Raw genomic sequence first — 24,864 nt, 5'->3', positions numbered from 1 at the left:
AATTAGCCGGATTTTTTTTTCCGGCGAGGATCTTAGGCCTGCCGGATTTTTTTCCGGTGGAGTTCTTAGGACTGCCGACGGAGGGGGGAGGGGGGATGAGGGCCTGAGGGGAAGGGGTGAAAAAAATATGATGGGAGGGGGTAAGTTTATTATAAGGGCAAGTTTGTACTTTCACTTCAATAATGCGGGCGATATTAACGTACACGGGCGTCGAATAACGATACACTTTGGTTGACCTACCCCACGTGATCAATGATTTTAAGGGTGATAGGTTTCCTTTGTGACTATTACAAAAGATACCTATCCGAATTTAATACTCCGTATTTCATTATTCATCATTTCTCATTTGGACACTATTTATCAATTAACTTTGACAATCTTTTTTCATCATTATGTATGTAAAAATATAATCAAGTGAGATTTTGTTAAATTCGTATCAATACGACGATTTCAAATATCAACTTTTTATAATTTTTACTTATACGTATTTAGAGATATTAATATCCAAAAAAGCGTGTTGGAATACGTACAAAAAGAAATGTTACATGTATTGTGGAATGGAGGTAGTACGAAGTACTTTTATACGGAATATATGTCATGTCGTGTAGATATAATAGTGTAAGGATATCTATCTATATTATTAAAGCAGAGTAATAGAGAATGAGAGGGCTCCAAAATCCCAATCCTTCCCTTTGAGCCACTCTACTTAAAAAGGGCAAATTAATCAATTAAAAGAAAAGATAAATTAACATATATTTATAATAGGAAACTTAAATAACAAAAGATATTGATTGACAACTTTTCAAATCTGTTAACACATTCTAAAAATTTATTTCATCAATATATTAAATTTAAGAAACATTACCAAATAATTTGATTATGTAAAATTTATAACTAATGTTGTTTTGTTTATGACGAACAACTAATTTTCATTGTCCAATTAATTTCATAAACTTAAGAGAAAGTCAGTCAAAGTTTTTTTCCAATGGTTCTCCAAGACTTTTCTGTTAAACTGCCTGAGCATATAAGTACCGGGTATTTTTCTTCATGGATGATGTATGGACCTTCCCATGTTGCAGAAAGTTTTCCATGATTTCGGTCTTTCTGAACCGATGCAGAGTTTCTGAGCACTAGATCCCTGACCTTCATATGTCTGACATTAACTGTTCGGATGTAGTGTTGCATTGAAGTTCTGACGTTCTATGTTGATAGGTTGCATTAAGTGTTCTGGCATCGTTCCGAGCTTTATTCAGCAGATCTAAAGATTCGGCCAGAAGTTGGTCATTGCTTTCACCATGGATTCCATCATACTTGTTGTATGCTTGGATCCTTAAGCTTTCTGTGCCAATCTCTACGGGGATGACTACCTCGGAACCATACACCAAATGAAAAGTTGTCTGCTCCAGTAGCTTCTTTTTCGGTGGTTCGAAGAGACCATTATGCAAATTAAAGACTTTCTCGAGATTTTTGGTCATCCGTTTGATATTTTAAAAATAGGAGAATTGCAATTTCAAATTGAATAGAAATAGTTCAAATTGATTGTATCTATATGCATCAGGATCCCGATTCATGAATCTCTCAGTTCTAGAAAGAAAATAAGAGGATCGAACCATTTCTTCTGACGCTTTTTCAAATTCGAGAAATCTTGGTTGATCATATATTTCCTTATAGTTCTATGATTCAAATAGATTTTGAAAAAAAAGGCAAAATCGGAAATGGTTAAACTTAAATTTACGGAAGTAGTTGAATCCGAAAATGATTTAGCTCTTCATGAATCGGAAATGGTTAAACTTAAATTTACATGCTATTTTGAAATATGCTTATTTTACTTATTCATTTATTTTAAACTTTACTTATTTTTTATTATCTCTTACAATATTTCTTCTATAATATATATACATTTTTCTCTTATCTTACTTTCATTAATTCCACTTTCTCTTCATTGTTTTTCTTATTACTTCTTGCTCCTTTTTGGTTTGATTGGTGATAATGACGATCTCCTACGACGATTCATGTTAGCCGATCCCAAATCATTTTGGGACTAAGGCTTTGTTGTTGTTGTAGTAGTTGAATCCCATTTGAATTCATACAAATAAATAGAGTACTATAAGAGCTATTCTGATTTCATCGAAGCGGAAGAATCAAATAATTTTCTATCAGATCCGATTTTTTTTTGAGTGAATTATGATGTAATGGCGAAAGAAAAGAGAATCTAATAAGGAAAATTATCTACTCCATCCGATTGGTTCTGGGTTCGAATCCTGAGAACCCATTTTTTAATACTGAAATCATATTATTCATAGGAGATTGCTTAGGAATTTCTCATAATACCCAACCCGGTTGATTCGCAGTCGGGAAGTGTCAATGGTTCAGGTATAAAACCAGTCATGCTTCTCTCTCCTTCCTCATTTTCCCAGGCAAGTTCTTCCATTTATTCATTCTACTTTTTCAAATTAATTCCCCAATCCTTCAATTTTTGTCAATTGGGTGTCACTTTGCTTGTAATTCTAGGGTTTTGAAAGCTCAAACTTCTGAATTTTGATTAAGATTTGCAATTATTAGGGTGTTTGATTGAAATTCATTTGTTGCATTCATAACTTCAAAATTTCTTGTCCAATTTAATCTGTGTAATTGGTTTAGGGTTTATAGATTAGCATGAATCTGTGTTCGTTGAAGATTAAGTGTTTTGATGAAATTAGCCCTCGGATTTTGCAAAATTCTGAGATGGGAACAATGATTTTGCAGGCAATGCCGCATTTCTTGTATACAGAAATGCAGTTGAAGCAATGTCGTGTTTCGGAGATTTTTCATACCCAAGAGAACAAGTTATTGATCAGGCAGGGTTTGACAAACATTGCTCCAAAATCACTGTCTTTCTCCAACAGGAGGTGTGTAGAGCTTCAAACTAGTCGTTTAAATGATAGTTTTCCCAATTGCAATACAGTGATGTGTTGTTGTCTGAGGTCTTTTGCATTTCACAATTGATATCAGTGTGGTGCTTCTAACTTGTTAGAGTTGCTACTGTTTGAGGAAACACTACTAAAGAGAATTGTGTCATTTCCTGAGAGTGATTCTATCATCCTTTTTACTTAAAACTTGGTGATTTGAGTGCATCGAGTCTTGTTAGTTTGATTATTTAGCTTGTTGATCCTAAGAGAGAAACCTTGGCTAATGGCTATTAGAACTGTTTGCTGCTCTCAAAGGTATGAGATAATGAAGGGAAGTTTACTAGATGAGGGTGTTTGACTGTTGGTAATATATCTTCAGTGTTAACTTATCTACATGAAAGTTTTTATACTCCGTATTTGTGTTAGTCTTCCTGTATGAAGAACGAACAACAGACACTCTTGTTTTTTCAGCAGTTACCTTAGTTTATTTATATTCCATGATATTAAGGGTGTTGTGTTTAATGTGTCATCTATCTTCGTTTTGTGGTTCTAATCAGTTACCTTAGTCAGTATGTTTTTGGTAACCTAGCTGTAAACTTTGCTTGATGACATTTGGTTGGTTTTTTTTTTAACTTATTAGTCTTTGTAAGAGAGGATTGGGGTAATTGAAGTATATTTAAGTATCACATTGGGCAAACATATCTCTTGGACAAAACACTGGTGGTACAGTTTCTTCAAAATTTGAAAACATGGTCTTATGATTGCTGTACTCCCCTATCCGTCCAAGGCAAAAGTTATCCAATCCAAGTTCATGCTTTAGTTCCCTTTTTGTGATGGTGCAGTATTATGTTAAATTTGTTACTACACATTAGTCAGCACCGTCTAATCTGCAAAGCGACGGATAATTCAGCCAAGTTCTTGCAATCCTATCAAGTTTCCCAATTTGGTTCCTATCAAGATCCCGGTGTGACCTTCACCTAATTTTTGGTGTTATTCCCACATCTTCAAACCAAAAAAAATAATTTGACGTTCATGTATGCATTTGGTGACTAACTCAAGCCATCTCTAACCCCCACGTTGATGTGCTTGAGCAGTTTTCACAGGGGAAGACACTGTTGGAAACTCAAATTTGCTTTAGATACTGGTGGATTATCCGGTAATGGCAATCAGCAAAATGATATTAACGAGGACTCCTCGGGTCTTGGGCAAACACGGCTTAGCAGGATTGTGATTGCAGGTGGCAGGCAGCTGCTAGCAAAGTTGAATTCTGCTAGAAAGAATTTCCCGATGAAAGTTTTTCTTCTGTTGCTGGGATTCTACACTGCTAACGCACTAGCAACAGTACTTGGTCAGACGGGTGATTGGGATGTATTGGTTGCAGGTATTGTAGTAGCTGCCATCGAGGGTATTGGTATGCTCATGTACAAAAGAAGTACATTACCAAGTGGGAGGCTACAATCTTTAGTTGTGCTCATCAACTATTGGAAAGCCGGTGTTTGCTTAGGCCTTTTTGTAGATGCTTTCAAATTGGGAAGCTGAAAGTTCCTATTCATAATATAGAAACAACAATGTAATCTGTACAATGTATCATTTCTCCGACACAACTCGAGGTCAGTATCTTTCTTTGATGCTAACAATCAGTTCAGAGTTTTGGTATGCTGTAAAGCTATTTAGTTTGTAAATTGGCAAGAGAATACAGTATAGTTATCTGATTTTTAAATTCTTGAGATGAAAAACCTGTTGATTTCTGTTGGTTTGCAAGGATTATGATGAAAATGATGATGCAGAGATAGTTAGATCTGAAAATGATAGGCTCTTATGTTCTGTAGTTCAAGGTGAGCGTGGCTATTGCGAGGTGCTGCAGCACACAAACTTCTGTTGGCCAGTCTTGATTGGAGCGGAGAATGTTCTGTTATGCAAGGGTGTTGATGTTGCTAGTGTTCATGCCAGGATTGTTGCTTGTTCTTAAAATACTTACTCCGTTCCATGAATATCACACCATCTTGTTTTTTACACTGTTCACACTAGATCTTTAGTCACATTATGTGATTCATATCCAATTATAGTTATGTGAGATCTTGTTAAATTCGTATCGATATATATATTTTATAAATATCAATATATTACGAGTCAAAATATGTGTTGGAAAAAGTAAAGTGAACTCATCATTATCATTATCATTATCATTATCATTATCATTACCCCATTGCCTCAAAGAGACTCCCGCAAGAAGCGGGGTAAGGGAGGGTCGGACGTACGCAACCTTACCCCTGCAATTGCAGAGAGGTTGTTTCCAATTGACCCAAAAGCGATAACGGGACAACAACAGGACGACCATCTTCTACTTCATGGAAAGGAAGCGAAGAGGTATTAAGAGCAATTTTGATTTAGTCCATTACATCCCACAGCCAAAAGAATAAATGAATCTTTGGCTCCATCAGAAATGGACACTAAAGTGAACTATGGTGCAATATTTAAGGAACGGGGGAAGTACAAGCATTTGATTAGACGAGTGTCCATGACAATATTTACAGTCGAGAGTTCTGTTTTGAACTTTCAAGAAGCAGTCGGGTTTGTGTTGGTTCAATGTTCTCTAATTTAGCTTCTTTAAGCCTGTTGCAAAATTCAAGGGATTTAAAACGCATATTAGGAACTTTTCAATATTCTTTAAGGGATCATGTTGTCCAAGGGACTTTACAAGCTACAACATTCTGCTCTGAATCAAGAAGCTGTTCCTCCTCAAATACTGATGCTTAGCACATTCTATATATATTTGCAGTGACAATTTATACAAAATATATATCAACAGAACTTTGGAAGCATCTCTCTTATGCAAACACAAGTCTGATAATTTGATGAGGAAATTTTCATCCCTTGAATTGATTTCTGTTCTTTCCTCTCTTCCTGCAAATAACAAAAGGAATTATCTCAGACACAGATAAAAGATGAACTGCAAATAACTAATGATGGAGGTCATACTTTGTCTCGGAGTCATCCATGGAAGTTACCCTTTTGCCCCCTCCGAAGGCAACCTCATCCATGCTTTGACCGCGTCGCCTGTAGTTGCCACCAGATGCAAGAAAACCAGGACAAGGCCTATAAGCCTTTATCGGCCACCAACCAAAGCCTGGTATTGTAGCAATTCCGCCTTGAATCCGACCCTCACTGTTGCACCCATTTTCTATCTGCTCTCTACCACAACCCTTACACCCGCTACACATAAACAATGACATTCAGGAGGGAAACACTTGTACAAGAACACCATACAACAACGAACCCCTTCTTTCGAAAACTATGGAGCATATATATATTTGCAACAACTAACTAATCCGGCTTTATGCGAGGATTGCAGTGGAGGTGGGAAAATGGTTATTCCAAGGATAAATTCACTTCTTCCAAGGAAATCATCTTTGAGAAAACAATGATTTCCCCGGAAGAAGTGAAATTATTCTTTGTAAACACCTGGATCCTACTACATGTACACCTAGTGTATAAGACATCTTGTACACCATGTTTTTTTATTGGTTGAAATGACATATTTATTGTCTTTCATTCTTATTTTTTAGTGGGTTTGATGATGTGTCAACAAATTAATGGTGTTGTACAAGAGAATTTTGTACCCCAGGTGTACATGTAGCATTTTCCTAAACACTTCTCTAGAAAACTATGGAGCATATATAATTTGCAACAACTACCTAATCCCGGATTTATGCGAGGATTTGAGTGGAGGTGGGCAAATGATTCTTCCAAGGATAAATGCTCTTCTTCCAAAGAAATCACCTTTGAAAATATGAGATTTTCTTGGAAGAAAGTAAAATTATTCCTTGAAAGAATCACCTTTCTGTGGAGGTGGTATGTGATTTGCGGATAATGATAGAGTAACCCTAAGGGTTAGTAACCCTTTAAATATTAAATTGTGATTGGTTACAAATGCATTGAAACTCACCTTATAACACTTTATCTCTCCAATTAATTACACTTATATATTATTTTATGTTATAGGTATCTTAAGGGTTGCTAACCCTTAAGGCTAACCAAACATTTTCCGTGATTTGCCAATCTTAAAAACCCAAAAACATCATCAAGATAGGCAATTTTTTTGCTATTCTTGGACTAACATTCAAGTTAATCCATTTCCTACACTAACATTAAAGTTTTTCAATGGTGGAAATTGTTTTTCACCCATATTTGATGAAAAATTGGCAAATTTTCCACCCATGATTCATCTTCACCCTCATTAGTTTTTCTAGCAAGAACCTTCTATCAATGTACTCCCTCCGTCCCGGAATACTTGAAACCGTTTGACCGACACGGAGTTTAATTCATTATAATTGACTTCTTATTTAATTGAAAGGTAGTTAGTAGTGGGGTATTTTTTTAATATAGATAGTGGGATGTGGTGGGGGATCTTGAATTCTTTAATGTTTATTTGGGGTAGTAGGGTTGTTGGTGGGCTCTTAGATAAGGTGAGAAAATAATAGAATATTATGTAAAGTATCCATTTTTAGAAGCGTTTCAAGTAATCCGGGACGACCCGATAAGGAAAGCGTTTCAAGTATTCCGGGACGGAGGGAGTATATTCATTAAATCCAAACACAGCTTTAGATTGTTAGTTTATTACTCCCTCCGTCCCTTAATACTTGCACCGCTTTCCTTTTCGGGCCGTCCCTTAATACTTGCACAGCTTCTATAAATGGAAATCTTTACCAATATTATATTATTTCTCACACTTACCTACTATTCCACCTACACCCCTATTCCCTACAAAAAATCATTTAAAAATCAATAGCCCTCACTCACCACTCCCCACCCTTACACATTTTCCACTAACTATATTAAAAAATACCCCACTATCAACAAACACCCACTAAATTAATAAGTCAATTCAAATGTATTAAACTCCGCAACGGTTTGAGGGACGGAGGGAGTACTACTTGTTTAGCCAAAACCCCAATTCAATAGAAACAGTTGCAGCAATTTCCCACCAAACCCCAAAATCCTAATTTCCCAAAATTATTGATTTTCTTAGTAAAATTACTCTATAATGGTAATCAGTAAATTAATAGATAATCAGCTGTTTAGCACAATAAACATACTTAATAGAGAAGGAAGAAGAATCCAGAAAATAATAAATGTACCTGAAATTCAAAGGTGAATCTTGTTCTTCTTCAACAACCGATGAAGAGGAGGTTGGAGATGAGAGACAGATGAATTGCTGCTGCTGTTGAGTAGTTTTCTGGTGTAAAAATTGAGGACATGAATTATTAGGGGGATGATGAGAGAAGAAGAAGAGGGATACAGATGGTGGTAAAGTTACAAGACCTCTCATTTTTCTTCTCCTTCACCAATCAATCTATGTGCTCTGTTTCTTCTTCCACACTCCTTTCTTGGTCGAGTGGTTGAGGATTAAGCTCAGCTTTCTATTCAGAATTTTTGAGGGATAACGGTTTCTACAAGATTTGAACTCGGGCCATCGGTTTTAGAGACCGGTCCTGCTAAATATCACTGTGGGCCGGGCTGAGCCGACACGAAAAAGAAAAAATCCCGGTTCAACACATGTGCGGAGCCTGGGCCGTAATTTTTTTGGGAAAAAATATGACAAGACATGGCACAGTCGGCCTAATATGAAGGCCTGTGGGTCTGCCCCTTTATCGTGTCACCCCATCTTTCATTCATAAATTTGTTTTTATTTTTTTTCTTATACGAAGTACTTTTCATCTTCAAGACTTCTTCTACTTTATCTTTCTTATTCAACACCAATTCACCATTTAATTTATATATTCATTTAACATCTTTCACTTTATCTCCCTCTTCAACACTTAATATTAATTCACCATCTAATTTATATACTTTTAACAGTAATACGGAGTACTAAATACGAATACAATAAAAATCTGCAAACAGATCCACAAGATAAACACAATTTGGTTTGGAAAAATAACAAAATGATGTCTACATCCTGCTTTGAATCAGAGGAGATGATAAAGTTTCTCCAATCCCTTTCACAAATGATCTGAAGACCTGTATAAATAGCCTTGATTTCTCCCATGAGTACGTATTGACTTAATTCTGCATTTCCGTTGGAAGCAAAGCCTCTAAGAACCCTGATTATCTCCAATCACAACCTTTTCCTTGTTTAAGACCATACTAACAGAGGAACTATAAACAGAATTTGCAGCTAAGTGCTGCATCCCTGACTCCCTGTAAATTATACTTCAGTAATACAGAAAAAATAAAATACAAAGGTAACATACTTGGTGTACAATATCAAAGGAAAACCAAGTTGGATAAATATCATACAACAAATATATCACACAAACTACCTTATTTGTTCCTGACATTAGCCATCCTAACAGTAATGGCTACATACAACCAGTCTGGGGCGTCTTCAACACGCCTAAAGAAATCATAGCTCCATCTTTTTAGAAGCAAAGTTCCTACGACACCCCCAAAACCCGGTAGCAAATCCTGATATCATCGTCTTCATCGTCTCATGCTTATGCTCGTCTTCTCCATCTTGGTTGCCTTGATCGCCTGAACTATCTGAGGAATCATTATCTATGTTTGATTATTTCATTCAAGAGTAGAAAATTAAGTTACAACTTATAATATCTGTTGACAAAAACAAAAATGGCAGCAAATAATTCACTTGGGGTGCTGCAGCCCAGTAGTAATTTTATTTAATAGAAGGCAAAAAGAAATTACAGACATACCATACTTGGTGTAGACACATTACGAAAACAAAACCAAGTTGGAGAAAGACCTTACTGAATTTAACCATCTTTACACAATTACACATACACCCTGAACAACGGCCACATTCACCGGAATTATCATATGAAGCGTCTCATAAGCTTAGGAACTCGAACAACAACGGCCACATACAACCAATCCTGGACAAATTCAACACGCCTAAAAAAAGCATGCCTCCAACTCTTTTTCAAGAACAGAGTCCCAACAACACACCAAAACCCGGTAGCAAATCCTGACATCACAACCAGGTAGAACCACATTGTCTCATGCTTGTCCTCACTTACTTCATCTTCGTTGTTTTGGTCTCCCGATGAACCATTTGGTGAGTCATTATCGCTTTTGCATTTCTTGGCAAGTGGGTCTCCGCAAAGATATGGATTGCCTGCGTAACTCAAAGGGTCATTGAGGGTTTGCAACTGGTTTCCGGTTGGGATTTGACCAGAAAGATTGTTGTAGGACAAGTCAAGGGATTCCAAGGAAAATATTGCACCCATGCTTATTGGGATTGTGCCCTGGAGTTTATTCCTTGATAAATCAAGAGATTCCAAGGATTTCAGACAACCTATGCTCATGGGAATTTGTCCTGATAAGTGATTGTAAGATAGATTAAGGTTACGCAAATAAGTGAGATTTGTGATCCCTTCCGGAATGCTGCCGATTAGGTTGTTGCATGAAAGGTCAACGTTCACCATATACTTTAGGGTGGTTGTATACGCTCGCTCAATTCCTTTGATAACCTCGTTGACTTGGTTCATGTCAGCATAAAAAATTGAGTCATAATCAACAAAGGAATTCATTGCCGTCATGTTGGCTAGACAGGAAGGGATGGTTCCACCTAAATAATTAAGGCCAAGGTCCAAGATTTGAAGGTTAGACAATGAGCACAACTGCTCGGGGATACTGCCTTCGAGTTTATTATTTCTCAGCCGAAGTATTCGCAAGACTGGAAGATTTAGTCCAGTAATGAACATTGGTATCTCACCTGAGAGTTTATTTTCACCAACATCCAAAACTTCAAGTGTTGAGAGGTTAGCTAAGCAAGAAGGAATTTGTCCACTCAACATATTGTCATTTAAACTCACAAAAGAGAGATATGAAGAACTCCACTCATTCTCAACATGTGTGAGTCTGAAGCAAGGGATATCCCCTGAGAGATTGTTGAAGGCGAGATGTACAAATTCAAGTTCCGAAGATTCACCCAAACAATGTGGAATTGTCCCTGATAGCCTATTCTTGTGAAGATCTAGAATTTGCAAGGATGTAAAATGGCACATAGACTCTGGAATTGAACCATTTATCAGGTTACGGGATAGGACGAGTGTACTCAAGTTAGGCATGTCATGGTATAAATGTTCTAGAAGCTGGCCTGAAATAGAATTATCAGAGAGATCAACACCCTGAGAAGAATAATACACGGTGTTTCTACTCATATTAGTCAGATATTGGCAAGATAAGGAATTATTTGAGAGAGAAATTTGTTCAAAGTTAACAGGAAAGATGGGACATCCGGTTATTTGATTGTTAGAGAGAGACACGTAAGAAAGTGAATGCATGTTATGAAACCATTTTGGCAATGCCCCGTGAATTCCAGCGTCAGACAAATACAAATTACTGATATTCTTTTGTGTTTTGAGCCACTGAGGGAATGGACCATTGATTTTGCAGTAGCTAGCATAGAAGTTCTGAAGTTGGAAGGGAGGCAACCAATAAGAAGACAGCTTCAAAGTTAGAAAGGTTTGATCCATAAACAGATCTGTCAAGCTTGAGAGATTAGCAAAGTGACTTTCAGACAAAACAGCTGCTTCCAAAGGATTATTGGAAATGTCCAAGTGTTTCATGGATGATAACATTCCTAGAGAAGTTGGGATCTCTCCTGATAAGTTGTTACCACTAAGAGAAAGAGACTTAAGGCTTCGAAACTCCTCTCCTAACCAAACAGGTATCCTACCACTAATTGAATTCCAAGATAAATCTAGCATTTCAATGTCAAAATGGGTGCAAATTGTTCTGGATATATTTTCACGACCTTCCAACAACTTGGCTTGTATTTTATTACTGCTCAGGTCAAGTGATTTCAAGTTGCACAGGTTGCGTACAAGGCTCCAAATATTTCCTACTTCAATACCAGTAAAAGCACAGTCTCTTAAATTCAAGTGTACAAGGCTTTTTAGTTCACCTAGCCAAATTGGGATTCGGGCTTCCAAATTCTGATTATTTGAAAGGTCAAGGTATTCAAGTGAGGTCAAGTGTTGAATAAAAGATGGAAATTCTCCCTCAAAATCATTACCATTAAGATCTAGTTTACAGATAGATAGTGGATGTGAAGTAATTGATGAATTCTTCAACTGACGGGTGGTTATTAGGCCACAATCAGATAAACCCAAGACTCTTAAAAAAGAAAGCGGGCCAATAAGAGAATCTATCCAGTCATGGACTTGACTTAGACCAATCAAGCTTAAATCTAGGTGATGCAATTGGTGAAGACTAGAAACCCATTTCAAACTAGGCGTAAATAAAAAATTACCGATATGTGATAAATCGAGGACTTGCAAGTTAGTGAGATTACCAAGTTCATCAGGAACTTTTCCAGAAAAAGGCATTATATGAGAGGTTGAGATACCTCAGTTGCTTCATTGAGCCCATGAATTTCGGGATCTTGCTCAAGTTGAAGTCATTGACGAAATAGTCGTGGGCGGAATTGAAGTTGTTGGCGCTTACATCCAGATACTCAAGATGATTCAACTCCAACAAATATACCAAAGACGACTCCATCTTTCTAGCTTCAAACAAGTACGAATAGTTACCACCATTGAGACGGAGTTCAACGATGTGGCCGGTAGTAGGATTACACTTAACCCTACTCCAGCTGCAACAATCCTCGCCTTCCCAAGAAGACGAAACAAGTTTGTCAAGGAAGGTAACACTGCTCTTGAAGTCGAGCAGTGCCTTCCTTTCAGCAGGCTTACACCCCAACTTCAGCAAATGACTGCTGTTGGAGTACATGCCACAACTACACAACTTCATATTTTCAATACATAAAACAAAAAGGAGAATAATAGATAGCAAATAATAGATTTGTAATTTCCCCATTTTTGCGGGAGAGGGTTTTTTTGTGATGAAAAATTATACAGCTCCTAATAAGACTTTATAGACAACTTCTCACTCTCACCGTGGGGGTGGGGGTAGAAAGAACCATTTTTCATTTTTTATATGCCTAATAAATCTTTTTCGTGGTACCTCTTATAAGTTGGCCATCTATCATATTACGGAGTATTTAGAATTGTTTTGATAAGATAATATTTAGGCAAGTGTTTGATATTACTATATTAGGATAGTTTCCTAACGGTAGTATGTTAGATCAACTCCAGTGATTAGCTAAACGATGGTGTAGCTGAATTTGCCACATCAAATTTTTAGCTATAGTGCTTTTAAGTTACAATGGTTCGAATTGGTAGGCTACAATAATTTTTAGCTCCCTGTAAAAAAAGAAAATTAATTATACAATTTTATTTATTTTACCTTTTCTACATTTTTTTTTCCTTCACCTACCTGCTCAAAAGAGCTACAATATCTTGATACGTAGTACGGAGTAGCTGATTACGTAATTTTTGTACCAACGTTAGCTACCCGCTCATATATTTTATTGTTCTGAAATAGATGCAACGTTTATATACGTAGTTTTTGTACCAACAATTGGCTATGCATAAACGTATATCCAATGCTATATACTCTATATATAATCTCATATATAAGAGGCAGCCAACTGGTCTTATAAATTGGTCAGTTATCCTATATTTCTTCAATTTATGTCAACTAACATAGTCACATACATAAACTAAGTACATAGTAACATAGTAAACACAAGGTTTTCTGGAAGGTCTTATGAAATACTTATTTCCTGTATACTCAACAAAGCAACATTTTGTACTTCTCATAGAAATTGAAAAACAAATTTCTTGAGAATAATACTTCCTATACTCGAACAAACGACAACTTAATACTGTGAGATTTTTTTCTATTGAACGAACTTTGTTTGAAATATAATAAAACAAAGAAACATATATATGAAGAAGCAATATTATCCACAATTACAAGTTTTTTTTCCAGCTACGTCTTATGTGCAAAGGGGTTCGGGAACAAGAGGTACACCCTCGGAAGATGAAGATTACACGTTTTTTTGATGTTCCAATTGGATTTCATGTAAATTCTCCTAAAGATTCTGCTTGCCACGGAATTGATTAAAGGGTACGGAAGGGCCAATATTTCTCCGAGAACAAGGGACAAGGTTAATTAAAGCTGGGGTTGATGTTTGGGGTAGTGCACTTATAGTTTTAAGTGCTAGGTTGTAATATGTTTTTATTTCTAATGCAAGTTTATCCAATGTCAAAAAAAAAAAAAAAAAAAAAACTGCAATTACAACTTTCCAATAGCCTCAATAAACAAGCTCTAATGAAGTAGACGGACCACATAGGAAAAAATAAGCAATGGTTTCTTTCCAAGTCAATATAATGATTAATGTCTCTTTTATGATGTCATTTGATAAGTTTAATGGATGCTTAATTGTTGTCTAGGCATATTCAAGGTTATCAACTCAAGACCATTTAAGCAAGTCGAAATAATATATCTCCTATTCTTCATAGACCATACAACTTTTTAAAACTTATGGCCGAAGAGTTTCTCCGTATGAAGCACGGCTAGGGGTAGAAGAACGGTAGAACAATGGAGTCTTCAATAACATGTTTAGACTACTGTTTGGACCATCTCACCAAGTCACCATCACCAAGTTGCATGCATTGTCTTCTTCAACCCTTGTTAATTTGAACATTCAACGTCATGGGCCTCATGGCGCCTTAGACTGTTAATGCAAAGAGTAACAGTAATCATAATCATTAATGATTATTATTACTGTGACTCTTTGCATTTTAGTCAAACATTAACAATTTCTCTCACCAATTTTCATGATTTTGATTTCCAATACTTCGTAGTTAATGTTTTTAAATCTCAATTACTATGTACCTCTCTCCTTTTCACTATAATCGAATGAACTACTTCCTTTATATTTTTGGCAATAATGAAAAAATCACCCATGTTTAATTCATTTTCTCAAACAACCCACTTAAAATCTTAAATATCTTTAGTATTTTGGTTTTATACTTTGTATAAACAATCTTAATAATGTGCTTTACATTTACTCCGTAATACTCCCTCCGTCCCGGAATACTCGACCCGGTTTGACCGGCACAGAGTTTAAGGGACTTGAATTGACTTATTTAATTTAATAGGTAGTAATTGATAGTGGGGTATTATTTTAATGTAGTTAGTGGGAAATGTGTGAAGGGGTGGGGTTGGGGGAGAGTAGGGGTTGAATTTTTAATTATTTTTTGTATGGAGTAGGGGGTAGGTGGGTTAATAGGGGTGGAGTGAGAAATAATATAATATTGTTAGAATATTTCCATTTTTAGAAACAGGTCAAGTATTAAGGGACGGCCCGATAAGGAAAACAGGTCAAGTATTCCGGGACGGAGGGAGTAATTGTCTTCTATAAATTTTATAGGGGCCTAATATTTATACTTAGAGCAGGGCTCCCATATAGCCGGAGACGGCCCTGCAACATATAGAATATATATTTTTTGGGGAAGTCAAGCAAGTCAAGCAAAAATGGGACAAGGCAAGAAAACAAGTAAACAACCTTCCAAAATGCCAGCCAAGCAATGAACATTACATGCAAAGTTTTGACCTTGACTTGGAATAATCAAAGATTCTAATTTGAATAATGTAAGGATGTTTGCTAATCTTTTGAGAAATTAGACTAACAAACATGAGCTGAAAAGATAGAAAATTCATTGTGCGATACGCGTGTATATATAATGTCCAAAGAGTTACCCCGTATCAATGACGGGTAGAAATTTTGCGTCTACCCTAGACCCACAAGACAATTACATGTATCTTGCTAATGGGTTCATGGATTAGATGTAGAGTTAAAATATGGATGTGTAAAGATAGACTTGGTCTCCGAAAATATTTTCAAGGACTAAACAACTTAGAAATAATGTAGTACTCCGTATATATTGTGGCGAACACAACAATTTTAGTAGACAGTTAACGAAAAATGTGTGATTGGTGTAAAATTTGAAATGTTCCACTAACAAACATAATCAATAACCAAATCAGTCAGGCATAATGAAGCATTGTGATAATGAAGCAGAAGAGGGAACTCGAGGGAAACTTACTGCGTTACTAGTACAGTACTACAGTAGTACTCCTCCATCATCAGGAATATCCTATGAAACGCTGTCGTTTTGAAATTGAACTGGCAAGAATTTCAATTGAATCCAACAAACAAGAATTATTATTACAAATTTTAAAATTAATTTAAAGATCATAATATACAAATACTAAATGAAGAATTGAAGATTACTTGATCTGTGGAATAGAATGTTCTTCATCTTCTCTTTGTTTTTCTGCGTTGATAAAACGATAATTTTAAAATCAAATCAAAATCGTAAACCCTAGAAAAATCCTCTCAACACACACCAAAAAAAAAACTGAATTTACTTGATTGATATAAGCTCGGTTGAGAAAATTCAAGAAGAAAAATATGATCAATTGGTGTAATCCAAAGGGAATTTGCTTACCGTTTCTGAATTACTTCTTCTTCAAGTCTTCAACGCCATAAAATTGCTGCTTATGTGGTGATATCAACTCCAATGAAGCCCTCAATTTTCAATCGCAAAGACTAATCGGGCACTTTTTGTTGTCTTACACAGGTGATCGAAGGTTAAATTATGATGGACATTTCCAGATTTTAATCAGCGTTTTCATGAAATTGGAGAGAGAATTTAGACGATTTCATGTCATTGGAGTGAGAATTTAGATGTTTATCCGTAATCTAGGGTTAGGATTTGACCGGAATTCCAAGATTGAATTAAGAGAGATTATGGTTGTGATCATAAGTTTAACGACGGCGACGATGAGATTATGGTTTTTAATGTTTAGGCGGTGAATATTTGGCGGTAGAATAGACAGCAATGTGGTCCGATCTTTACGGGGCATTTGGTAAGAAGAGCGCGGGTAATTGAATTACTAGCCTTTGCCGTGCTATTGTACGGGTACCGGAAAAAAGTACGGAGTATAAAAAGAAACTCTTAAACGACTATGTTAATTGCAATGTTTATTATTTGGCAGTATCAAAACGTTTCTAAATATTTTATGTCACTTGTATAAAACATAAAACCAGAAGTAAGAAACTAAAAAAGTGTCCAAAATTAAGTTATAGATTCATAAGAGTCTAAAAAGGTGTGAATATGTTGTCTACTTTCTCTAGCCCGAATAATCCTAATTCGCAAGTCTCGATATTCACATTGGCCACGCAACATGGTTCGAGCATTCTGAAACATCGCAACATATGGATTTACACTGTCAAGCAATTTTGTATTCTTTCTATATAGGATTATGGGGCTTATCATAGAAGATTCAGAACCATCTATCACATGCATACGATTTTTTTAATTCATTATCTATGCCATAAATGTATAATTACGCAAACTTTAGCAAGTTCCTTGACTTTGGGATTAAAGACCCAATTTTATGATGATTACTACAACAACTTATGTGGAAGACATAGGGGCCTCTATCGTCATTAACGGTGTTGTCAATTATTTCTACCGCCCGTAGACGTGAATTCCAACAAAGAATTGAATGTTCGAGCTTTATCTCTGAAATGACGATTCGACAAAAGGAACTCGAATACCTTCATTTTATTTCTAATTACTTTTTACATTATTTGAATACCTTAAATTAATACCCTCACTTACCCACTTGTATTTTTATTTTAATAAAATTAACTCACCCTTTTTAAACTTTGTGCCGGTCAAGTGCACCATTTATTATATATGGAGTATGTTATTTTTTCTAATCATATCAACCACACGTTACAATAATCCCTTCATCCCAAAATAAGGCAGATTTACTAATGTTTAGTTGGCTATGATATTAATGATCATGTTTTTTTTTTAATATACGGAGAGAAAACTAGGTTAGGTCCTCGAAGTAGGCCAACCTAAGGCATCCTTTCGGATGATGAGGGAGAGCGGAGGAGCAAAGGAAGAGAACCGATAACAGAGATCTGGAGTAGTATGCCCCTGATTCGCCATGAAGTCCGCCGCTTGATTTGCTTCTCGAAAGCAGTGACGTACGGAGAAGGACTCCAAAGTAGTAACTAGTAAGATCCATCTCTGCATCACAAATAATATTGTTAATTTCCCATGGTATTTGCCAAACACGATTAATCGAGTTGACAACCACAAGATTATCTCCCTCAATAATCAAATTTTTATACCAAGAAACAAGGCCCCATTTAGCCCTTCTCTTAGGAAAAAGAGTTGAATCTACTAAAAATAATAAAAACAAGTGGGGGTGGGGTAAATATTTTAATCAAAGAAAGCTAGTAAGGACCATAATATTTTAATTTGGAGGGGTGGGAGTGAGTCTAACGAAAATAATTGTTTAATGAAGTGGTGGAAATTAGATTTATGAAATAATCAGGAGGTGGAGTAGAAAAGTTACTAAAAACGGAAATGTGACCCTAAAAGAAACTGCCGAAAGTAGTATATGTGACTCCTAAAAAAATACGAAGGGGGTATGACAATTACATAGTGATCGGCAAGAAAACAAATTGCATGATTAATTAAATTGGAACGGATGGGGTAATTCTTTTATTTATTTTAATTATTTCATGATTTGAAAATGAAAAATGAAAGGTTAAATTGACTTTTACCACCTAAACAAATTGACAAATTATGTTTTCCCACTTAAAAAAATATAAAAATATCTTAATTGTTATGAAATTAGGGAGAAAGGGAGAGAGGGGAAGTGAGAAACAGGTGGTTATAATCTTATTCCCAACTAACATAATATGTACACATAATTACATTATATAGGATAAGAATGTCAAGGGTGTAATGGGCATTCACAATAAAATATATTTATAACACTCCCCCTTGGATGTCCATTATCTAAACAATACAATGGCCCTGTAATGTACATGAGATGATGCATCATTAAAAACCTTTCTAGGAAAACCCTGTGGGATAAAAACCTAGTGAAGGAAAAGAGTACAACACTCATAATAATATGCTTGGGATGTTGACTCGTTAAAAACCTTACCAGGAAAACCCAATGGGACAAAACCATGGTTAAGGAAAAAAGAGTGCAACGCGTATTTTCTCCCCCTGACGAATACATCACTTGAGATCTTCTAGTTCAATGAATCTAATATTGTTGATAACTTTTCAAATGCAGCAACATGGATCTCTTTGAAAGTTGGTTCTTCTTAATTTGACTTGAATTTTCAAATCTTCACTTGTATGCGCTAGGTGAGTATTTATATCACCAAACTTTTGAAAATAATACCGGAAGTGAAATAAATATATTTTCTTGTATATAATATTACAAAATGTATCCTTTCATATTGGACATATATAAACCTTCTTCTGGAGGTCATAAGTAGTAATAATCAATAATCTTGACCAAAATTTCTTTAGTCATACTTTCATGGCAATACATGCTAGATAATAATATCACTGTCCAACTTAGGGTATAATGTGATTTATGGTTCTTCTGGACCATAAAATAAAACTCAATGTAAGGACATTACATACTCTTATTTTATAATTTTGAATCAACTCATATTTGTACAAGAATTCTTCCGTGAATAAACTAATATGTATATTTCATAATTCTCAAGTACTCAAAGTACTGGTTGAGACGACATTTCAAAAACACTCTTCAAGAATTTAGATAATATTTGAACAATGTTATGACATTCATATATGTAAAACTTAAAGGGTTAGATGTTTAAGAACATCACGTATAAGTTCTTCAGGAACTTTTTTTATTTGCATGATTCATAACATGTTATTAAATCAACATTATATATATACTTCTTTAGAAACTATTCGCCCATTGGAGAAACTCCTCTTATAATATTCATAAAATTGCAAATCCGTCTTACCATTCTTTGGATGCATATTTATATACGACATCATAATAGTTTTGAAACATATATAACTGGATAAATGAAAATCAATCATGATAAAACACAAAACAAACTAAATGTATGATGAATGATGCATTTACATATTAAATACACATATATATGAATGTAAGACTCAAAATGCAAAACACTGTACAGTGTGGATATTTCAAATCTATAACTTTTTGGACTTCAGGTCCATGAGCTCATTTGATCATCATAATGATGTCTACATCGAAATAGACATAGATTTACGATCCCCTATTCAATCCATTATTTCTCGCATATGCATTATATTTCGGTTCCATCGTCTATCGGTATCATAAAATTCTTCAACATATACTTCGCATGCTATTCATCAATGATATATATTTGAATACTTATTCAATAGGTATCATTCATCTTTTCTCATTGGCCATTTATTATAGTTCAGATATCTATACCACTTCAAGGGTATTTCTTACACTATAATAGTGTTTTCTTTTTTTTCAAAAATATTATCAACTGCATTATCTTGCCTTTTCATATAAATAATTTTGTAACTCATCACTATGTTGGAACCGTATATATAATCTACACTTCAGATGTAGAGATTTAAATAAATATTGGCAAGATATATTTTTCAACACTTTACTATGTGTAACATCGAGCACTATGACTAACATATACCTTTATGTCTCTAGACATGTTAAACTTAACATAATTAAGTCATAGATATTTATGTCCAAACATACTTCGAGGACATAAAGTTGGCATGTACACTTACTCATATGGGGATCAATTATATCTTTTAATTTTTCCAACGTAGCTCGTCTCTCCCCTAAATTGGGAAAATATTTTCAATATATTATGGGGCATAAAATCCTTCACCAACTAATAATACACTTTTCAACGTGTATTTTAATAAATATTTCATATTTTCATTCTCTTCTGGAGATCAACATTAATCACGGGGAGTAAATGCAATGTGCAATTGTATTATTTTTTTTCTTTTTTCATATTTTCTCATTTCGTGCTGACGTATGATTGCCCCAATCAGAAATTTACAATACTTAAATCAATCACAAAATACTTTCAACCTCTAGGTGATCTTCAAGTCACCTACTATCATTCTGATGAACTTCAGGTTACTTACTATCACGGTGAACTTCAAATCACCTATCATATCATTATACAAGTTTTTAAAGTCATTAATATCTCTTGTATTTATTTTCTCAATCGATTCATTATAACTATTTGATTGAAATACAACTCAACCTCATCATTATGTCTTGCCTTTGAATATATACAACATATGAGGGAGTTATATATATATATTCAAAGGCAAGACATAATGATGAGGTAAATTATCACATCATACATATATAATATCATATAAAATATTTTATTCGATAACTGTTGGTTATCTTCCCAAAGTGATCACTGTAATTATAAAATAATATAGTTTGAACATTTTCTGATGTGATATAACGACACAAACTGATAGCAAGACAATCCAACACACTTATGGAAAGATAGCTTATACTCTTCTGGAGTATGCATTGTAATTGTGGTACATATCAATTCCAATAAACATGTTCATATTTTTTCATCTACAGGATGATATCAATATCATAAACTCGTACTCGTGTTCATAATTTAAGAACAAAAACCTGTACCACATTCACCAATGTATCATTTTAATCCATATACGTACCATTATTTTGTAAATTTAAACGCTATTTCCCCCTTATGCTTGCATATATTATATTCTTAACTATCGTGGGAGCAATTTTACCAACCCACTAAACATATCTCTTCATCATCTATTGTCGTTATATATGAGAGACACATTTTTTTTTAGACATTTTCACTATACAAGGTAAAAATGGGATATAAGGTTTGAAATTTAATAGTAAAAAAAAATCCATATGAAATCGTAATAACGTAATAATTCAAAAGAACTAATATATCTACACATGAGACAAATAACCCTTTGCAATTTAAGTCATATACGACATCATCCATGCAGTTACATGATATTTCAGAAGAAATATATCATGTTCCACCAGAAATAATCAAATAAAAACCAACCTAGCAAATCATCGATCTTGGCGAAACAATCATCTTGTAAAAACATCTTGACAGTTAGCAAAGAATTAAAACTTTATTTGACAATCGGTTAATCAAACGGATGTTAACAGTTTGTCTGTTGAAAAACGAATTATTTAAACAAATCATCTTGTAATAGTCAATGTTACTTACTATCCATGCATATACGTATACTGCAGTAAATCAGTAATACATGCATTTACACGCGTATATCGGTTGCGGTGATATTTACACGCATGTATCGGTTGCGATTAGGGGTGTTAATGAGCCGAGCCGAGACCGAGCTTAGGTAGGCTCGGCTCGAGCTCAAAACTCTTAAGCATAGGCTCGGCTCGAGCTCGAAGCTCGACGAGCCTGAAAAATTGAGCTCGAGCTCGAGCTCGGTACAAGGCTCGACTCAGCTCGAGCTCGACTCCGCTCGAGCTCGAAACTCGACAAGCCTATAAAAACTCAAGCTTGAATCTTGTAGACCGCTTAGCTCAATTGCTTAATTCAGCCCAAGTAAAATTTTAAGGCCCAAATTGTTGCAATTGAAGTAGGTTGTTTGATTGCAAATGTATTGGTTATTTTATAACTTCTCATTTCTCTCACTTTTAGATATACAACCGATGTGGGATATGTTATTTTGTTTTTTTTAAGCAACTCTTGAATACTTTTTTCTATTTGCTACCTCTGTATGATTATTTTGTTTATGATAATCCATGAAGAACATAACACCAAAAAAATAAGAAATCTAAAGGTAATTAAACCATAATCTGCACGAAAAAAACTCAATAATTCAAATCACAAAATTACATTTTAACTAAACTGAACAAATAATTGTGCGCTGTTTTGGCAATTGAAGCAGATTGATTTGCGAGAATCGGGTTTTCTATTTCTTCAGACATCAAGAATAAGAATTTTTTGGTTCATCAAAATCAAAATCAAAAGTTTTCATTGCTTACAAAACTGCAGTAATCAAAGAAGAAGGATACACAAAATCTTCAAATTCAAAATTTTAGGCAAAACCAATAACATTAATTGAAAAGATCATACTAAAGTTACTAGCAGGAGATAAAGGAAGAAAACATAGATGTTTATCAATCTATTTGTAATGAAGAGGTTGCCATTGATGCGTAAAGAAAAAGACATCTTTCTCTTTCACCAACTTGGTATACTAAGGAAGCCAATTACAAAGTGTATAACAAACTCCTGCTAGGTAGAGATCTTGGGTAGATGTTAGATGATATGGATAACTGAGTAAGGAGAGGTCAAGCGAATTGGTGGAGGATAGAGTTAGGTCGGATGAAGGGATAGAAAATGAAGTGCAAAAAATGAAGAGACAAAAGATGGGCGTCTAAGAAAATGGTAGAATATTAGTGAGTGAGCTTAATTAAGGTTGTGGTTACCGAGTTGTATCAATTAACATTATACTCACATGTAGACCGTAGTATAATAAATGAGTCACTCATCTATTAAAAATTGTGTTATGACTTATGATAAAGGTGCTTTATATATTCCACAAAACTTTTCAACATATGTATATCCACCGATGTGGGACTCTAAGTCACAAAATATTTTTACACTATAAACAAAGTCGAGCTTGTTCACGAGCTTTCGAGCCGAGCCATGGATAGCTCGGGCTTGGCTCGTTAAGATCTCGAGCCGAACTCGAACTCGAGTCGAGCCCACTCGAGCCGAGCTTTGACCGAGCTTTGCCGAGCCGAGCATCGAGTAGTTCACGAGCAGGCTCGGCTCATTAACACCCCTAGTTGCGATGATTAACAAAACCAAACTCCAAAAGTGACGGTTACTACGTATACTCCCTCTGTCCTCTAATACTTGCACCGTTTTGATTGGACACGCTTGCCAATGCACAACTTTGACCACCAATATCCTTAACTACATATTATAAAACTTATAAAAATATTAATATTTTGAAACTATATATTAAGATGAAGCCAACAATATATTATATACTAACATTGGTTTCATATACTATAAATAAAATAGGGTCAAAAGTAAATTATGTGAATAGTGCAAAAAGTCAAAACGGTGCGAGTATTAAGGGACGGAGGGAGTAAGTAACAAAAACGTATCCGACAATATAAAATCATGTACTTGAAATCACGGAATCACGGAAATAAAGTATGAACATAAAAGTATTTGACTAACTACAATCACAATCAGATTATAATTCAACAAATATAGTATCATACAACCCATGTAAATCAATAAATATTTAGGTAATTTACTTACATTGATAGTGACGATTCTCTTTGTTATTTTCTCGTTTGTTCAGTCGTAATTTCCTTTGATTTCCATCAACGATTTGCAATGGTGCTGATAACGTGTTATAAAATTAGGGAGAAAGGGAGAGGGGGAAGAGAGAAACAGGTGGTTATAATCTTATTCCCAACTAACATAATATGTACACATAAGTACATTATATAGGATAAGAATGTCAAGGGTATAATGGACATTCACAATACAATATATTTATAACATTAATTACAATCTAAGAAAAAAAATTGAATTAATGACAAGTTGGACGAAAACAATTTGTCAAATTTTTAACTTCCACAAATTGTGACACTTACCTCTGCGATTTCTATTCATCCTCCCCGAGTCCTCTCTTTACTCCCTTTTAATTCATTCCATGAAATTACCCCTCTATCAATTTGAAAATTTTTACCAAATTAATTGACTTAATAGGAAGGAAGAAAGAGATTGTTTTTTTTGGGTGTACCACCCGGTTCACTGTTAGAGCTAATCCGGATTTGGGGCGAGTTTTGAGTGGATAGGTTCCAGTCCCCTCACAATTGTTGCTGCGGGAGATCGAATACGAGATTCTCTCTAACAAGTCCAGCCTCAACCACCACTAAATCAACATAAAATTGATAGGAAAAAAGAGATTGTTAAAACGTGAGAAATTAAAGATAAGGAAATCCAACATATAGGCGTGCGTTTTGTTACAAACCACAGAATAGGAAACCTACCACGGACCCATTAAAGTCTTTATCACATTATAGTAGGTTGATACAACTACCATTCAAATTATTGATACCAATGAACGGTGTCTTTAATTAGCCAGAGTATAAATACAAGCACAGATTAAAC

General features: G+C 35.0%; 3 protein-coding genes across 12 annotated transcripts; 1 reads left to right on the top strand and 2 right to left on the bottom strand.

The window, feature by feature from the left end:
* The first annotated feature begins 2,143 nt into the window (after positions 1 to 2,143).
* Positions 2,144 to 5,007, top strand: LOC110786384 (ycf20-like protein). 3 transcript variants are annotated; one of them, XM_056833871.1, is made up of 4 exons: positions 2,144 to 2,373; positions 2,746 to 2,888; positions 3,983 to 4,498; positions 4,718 to 5,007. In XM_056833871.1, the coding sequence occupies exons 1-3, from the start codon at positions 2,365 to 2,367 to the stop codon at positions 4,425 to 4,427; spliced, it is 597 nt and encodes a 198-aa protein (XP_056689849.1). In that variant the 5' UTR covers positions 2,144 to 2,364; the 3' UTR covers positions 4,428 to 4,498; positions 4,718 to 5,007. The 3 variants fall into 3 exon arrangements, with proteins under 3 accessions (XP_056689849.1, XP_021846622.2, XP_056689848.1); XM_056833870.1 differs by having other exon boundaries at positions 2,147 to 2,417; XM_021990930.2 differs by lacking the exon at positions 4,718 to 5,007 and having other exon boundaries at positions 2,146 to 2,417; positions 3,983 to 4,636.
* Positions 5,008 to 5,534: 527 nt separating this feature from the next.
* On the bottom strand, positions 5,535 to 8,338 carry LOC110786385 (uncharacterized). The gene is made up of 3 exons (XM_021990931.2): positions 8,027 to 8,338; positions 5,868 to 6,101; positions 5,535 to 5,792 (listed from the first exon to the last, which is right to left on the bottom strand). The coding sequence occupies exons 1-3, from the start codon at positions 8,215 to 8,217 to the stop codon at positions 5,756 to 5,758; spliced, it is 462 nt and encodes a 153-aa protein (XP_021846623.1). The 5' UTR covers positions 8,218 to 8,338; the 3' UTR covers positions 5,535 to 5,755.
* Positions 8,339 to 9,048: 710 nt separating this feature from the next.
* On the bottom strand, positions 9,049 to 16,707 carry LOC110786387 (receptor-like protein EIX2). Of its 8 annotated transcripts, XR_008924713.1 has the most exons (5): positions 16,277 to 16,707; positions 16,060 to 16,102; positions 15,872 to 15,951; positions 9,212 to 9,431; positions 9,049 to 9,089 (listed from the first exon to the last, which is right to left on the bottom strand). XR_008924713.1 is itself a non-coding variant. In XM_021990932.2 (2 exons), exons 1-2 carry the CDS (start codon positions 12,239 to 12,241, stop codon positions 9,722 to 9,724), a joined length of 1,320 nt encoding a protein of 439 aa, XP_021846624.1. In that variant the 5' UTR covers positions 12,242 to 15,860; the 3' UTR covers positions 9,438 to 9,721. The 8 variants fall into 8 exon arrangements, 3 of the variants coding, with proteins under 3 accessions (XP_021846624.1, XP_056689847.1, XP_056689846.1); XR_008924714.1 differs by lacking the exons at positions 15,872 to 15,951; positions 16,060 to 16,102; positions 16,277 to 16,707 and adding an exon at positions 12,208 to 15,860 and having other exon boundaries at positions 9,049 to 9,431; XR_008924716.1 differs by lacking the exons at positions 15,872 to 15,951; positions 16,060 to 16,102; positions 16,277 to 16,707 and adding an exon at positions 12,208 to 15,860 and having other exon boundaries at positions 9,049 to 9,422.
* Positions 16,708 to 24,864: the final 8,157 nt, after the last annotated feature.

The sequence above is a fragment of the Spinacia oleracea genome, chromosome 6 (genome assembly GCF_020520425.1).
Source record: "Spinacia oleracea cultivar Varoflay chromosome 6, BTI_SOV_V1, whole genome shotgun sequence".
Classification (NCBI taxonomy): Eukaryota; Viridiplantae; Streptophyta; class Magnoliopsida; order Caryophyllales; family Amaranthaceae; genus Spinacia; species Spinacia oleracea.
This window is presented reverse-complemented; position numbering and strand designations above follow the sequence as displayed.